Source organism: Myotis davidii, unplaced genomic scaffold (assembly GCF_000327345.1).
Source record: "Myotis davidii unplaced genomic scaffold, ASM32734v1 scaffold3621, whole genome shotgun sequence".
NCBI classification, from domain to species: domain Eukaryota; kingdom Metazoa; phylum Chordata; class Mammalia; order Chiroptera; family Vespertilionidae; genus Myotis; species Myotis davidii.
This window is the reverse complement of record NW_006291124.1, coordinates 26297-28331: the sequence shown is the minus strand read 5'-3', so window position 1 is coordinate 28331 and position 2035 is coordinate 26297. Positions and strand designations below refer to the sequence as shown.

Here is a 2035-nt window from a genome sequence, read left to right as displayed (position 1 = left end):
ACCCTACCATCCCCCAGCCCCTGAAAACCAAAATTTCTTTCTGTTTCTATGAAAAGAAATGTTCTCAATGTTTCATCTGAATGACATCATACAACATGAGCCTTTGATGTCTGCTTTCTTTTATGCAACGTATTGTTTTCAAGGCTTATCCACTGTCATTCCTTTTCATGGCCAAATAATACTACACTCATGGATATACAAAACTTTGCTAATCCATTCATCAGTTAATGAACACTTTTGTCATTTCCCCTTTTTGAATATTATGAACAATGCTATTATGAACATTTCTGTACAAGTTTGAGTGTATTTTTTATTCTTCTGGGTACATGCATGCTTAGTAGTGGAGATGCTGACATGGTAAATCTATGTTTAACCCTTTGGGTAACTGTCAGATAGCTCCTTACAAGATTTTAGTTTCAACCATGCGGTGCCATCACAACAGGGAGGAGACCTCTCCCAGATGTAGTTGTAGTGAATACATCTGGCTGCTTCAGTATTTACATCAAAATGCTCCAGGTAACCGTAGCATCTTGGGCACCAACCTTTACCAACCTTTGTCAAGTGGCCAGGCCACACAACTGGCTGATAAATTAGGTTCCTGGTAACTATTCCTGTAATTTCTGGAACTTGAAAATTAGCTCCTCCCTCAGCCTCTTTAATAAGCCTGAACACCTGGAGTCATGACGCCACCACCCTCCTGGCTTCATAGTTCACCAGTGTTTGGAAACCTCTGTCACTGCCTGTGCTACAGCCATGGACTGAATCTTCTTCTCTAAGAAGTGGAACCCTCCTCCTCATGCTCCCTGCTGGCCTGGACCTCAGCCTTTATGTCCAAGGCCCATGCTGCTGCTGGTCATGATCCCCCGGCACAATCCAGCTCATTCAAGGAAGAATCTAAATTGTTATTAATTGTTTTGGTTTTTTTAATTTATTTATTTTTTATTATTAAGGTATTACAAATGTGTCCTCATCCCCCCCATTAACCCCCAACCAATTGTTATTAATTGTTGATGAAAAACAGAAAAAATACCTACAAGGCTCTCTCCTTTATGTCTTTCCCATACAGGTTGTATTTGGCGGCAATGTAGTTGAGAATGGCTCTGGTCTGTGCCAGCTTCATCCCATCGATTTCCACCATGGGCACTTGCTGGAACATCAAAGACCCATCTTTTGAAAAAAGAAAAGAAAAAGTAGAGTGAAATGTCTTCACACCCATAGAATGAAAAGATGTGTGTTGAAATGACTAAAGATATGAATGGAAGCAGAAAATTATGGCCTGGTAACATTTTAATAGAAATAGTATTGGGTTTCCGCTTCCTGTAACCTTTTTCTTCACAATCTGCCTTTTATTTTTTTAACTTATTATTTCACTTATCTTTTTACACGTCCCATCCAGATACATAGTAGGTGCCTGTGTTTTTTAGTTGACTTATCTTCATGGATCATTTAGGAAGAAGTTGGAGAGAGGCTGCCAAGGGCCACCAGCCAGATGCCATTTCCAATCGGGAGTTCCCAAAGTAAGTCTTGTGGGGTTCGTGGCATTAAGGCGAATTCTAAGTGAGATTTCTATGTAGCTGCTCTGTGTGCTCTTCAAACTCCAGCACTGGTCAGTGGGTGCAGGCAGGCCCTGCTTTCCAGACTCCAGTGCTGCTGGCTCTTTCTCTTTATCTTCCTGTTCATACTGTCAAGTGGCCTTCCAACTAATTCAATACCAACTTGTTATCTGAGTCTGTAACACTACTGGGATATTACCTTGTCAAACCTGCCCGAGTCTTGTCGAACCTGCCAGATCAAAGGCAACTGCTGGGCTTATTTCTACTCTCTTCACCCTGATGAATGTGTTTGAGTGTTGGTGGATAGCTGGGGTCCTGAGCAGACACATCTTCACTTATGGTGGGTGCAGAAAGGCAGGGGAAGAAAAGAGGGGGCATTCCAGCTCACAGCGGATGGTTGCTTGGCAAATACTCTGAGAGTTCAAGCCCTTCATATCCTAAGTGAGTGATGAGACCTGCTCAAGGACCCCCATCCTTACACT

General features: G+C 42.3%; 1 protein-coding gene across 3 annotated transcripts in view; it reads right to left on the bottom strand.

Moving 5' to 3' along the window:
• The window catches only part of LOC102753133 (glutathione S-transferase A1), a 28566-nt gene that overhangs the window by 4861 nt on the left and 21670 nt on the right, over positions 1-2035 (bottom strand). For 2 of the 3 annotated variants that reach the window (XM_006764309.2, XM_015564329.1), the window contains one exon: positions 1035-1167. The exons of the other annotated variant lie outside the window; for it this stretch is intronic. In XM_006764309.2, coding sequence (XP_006764372.1) covers positions 1035-1167 — 133 coding nt within the window. The remainder of the gene's footprint in view (positions 1-1034; positions 1168-2035) is intronic. 3 annotated transcript variants of the gene reach the window in all.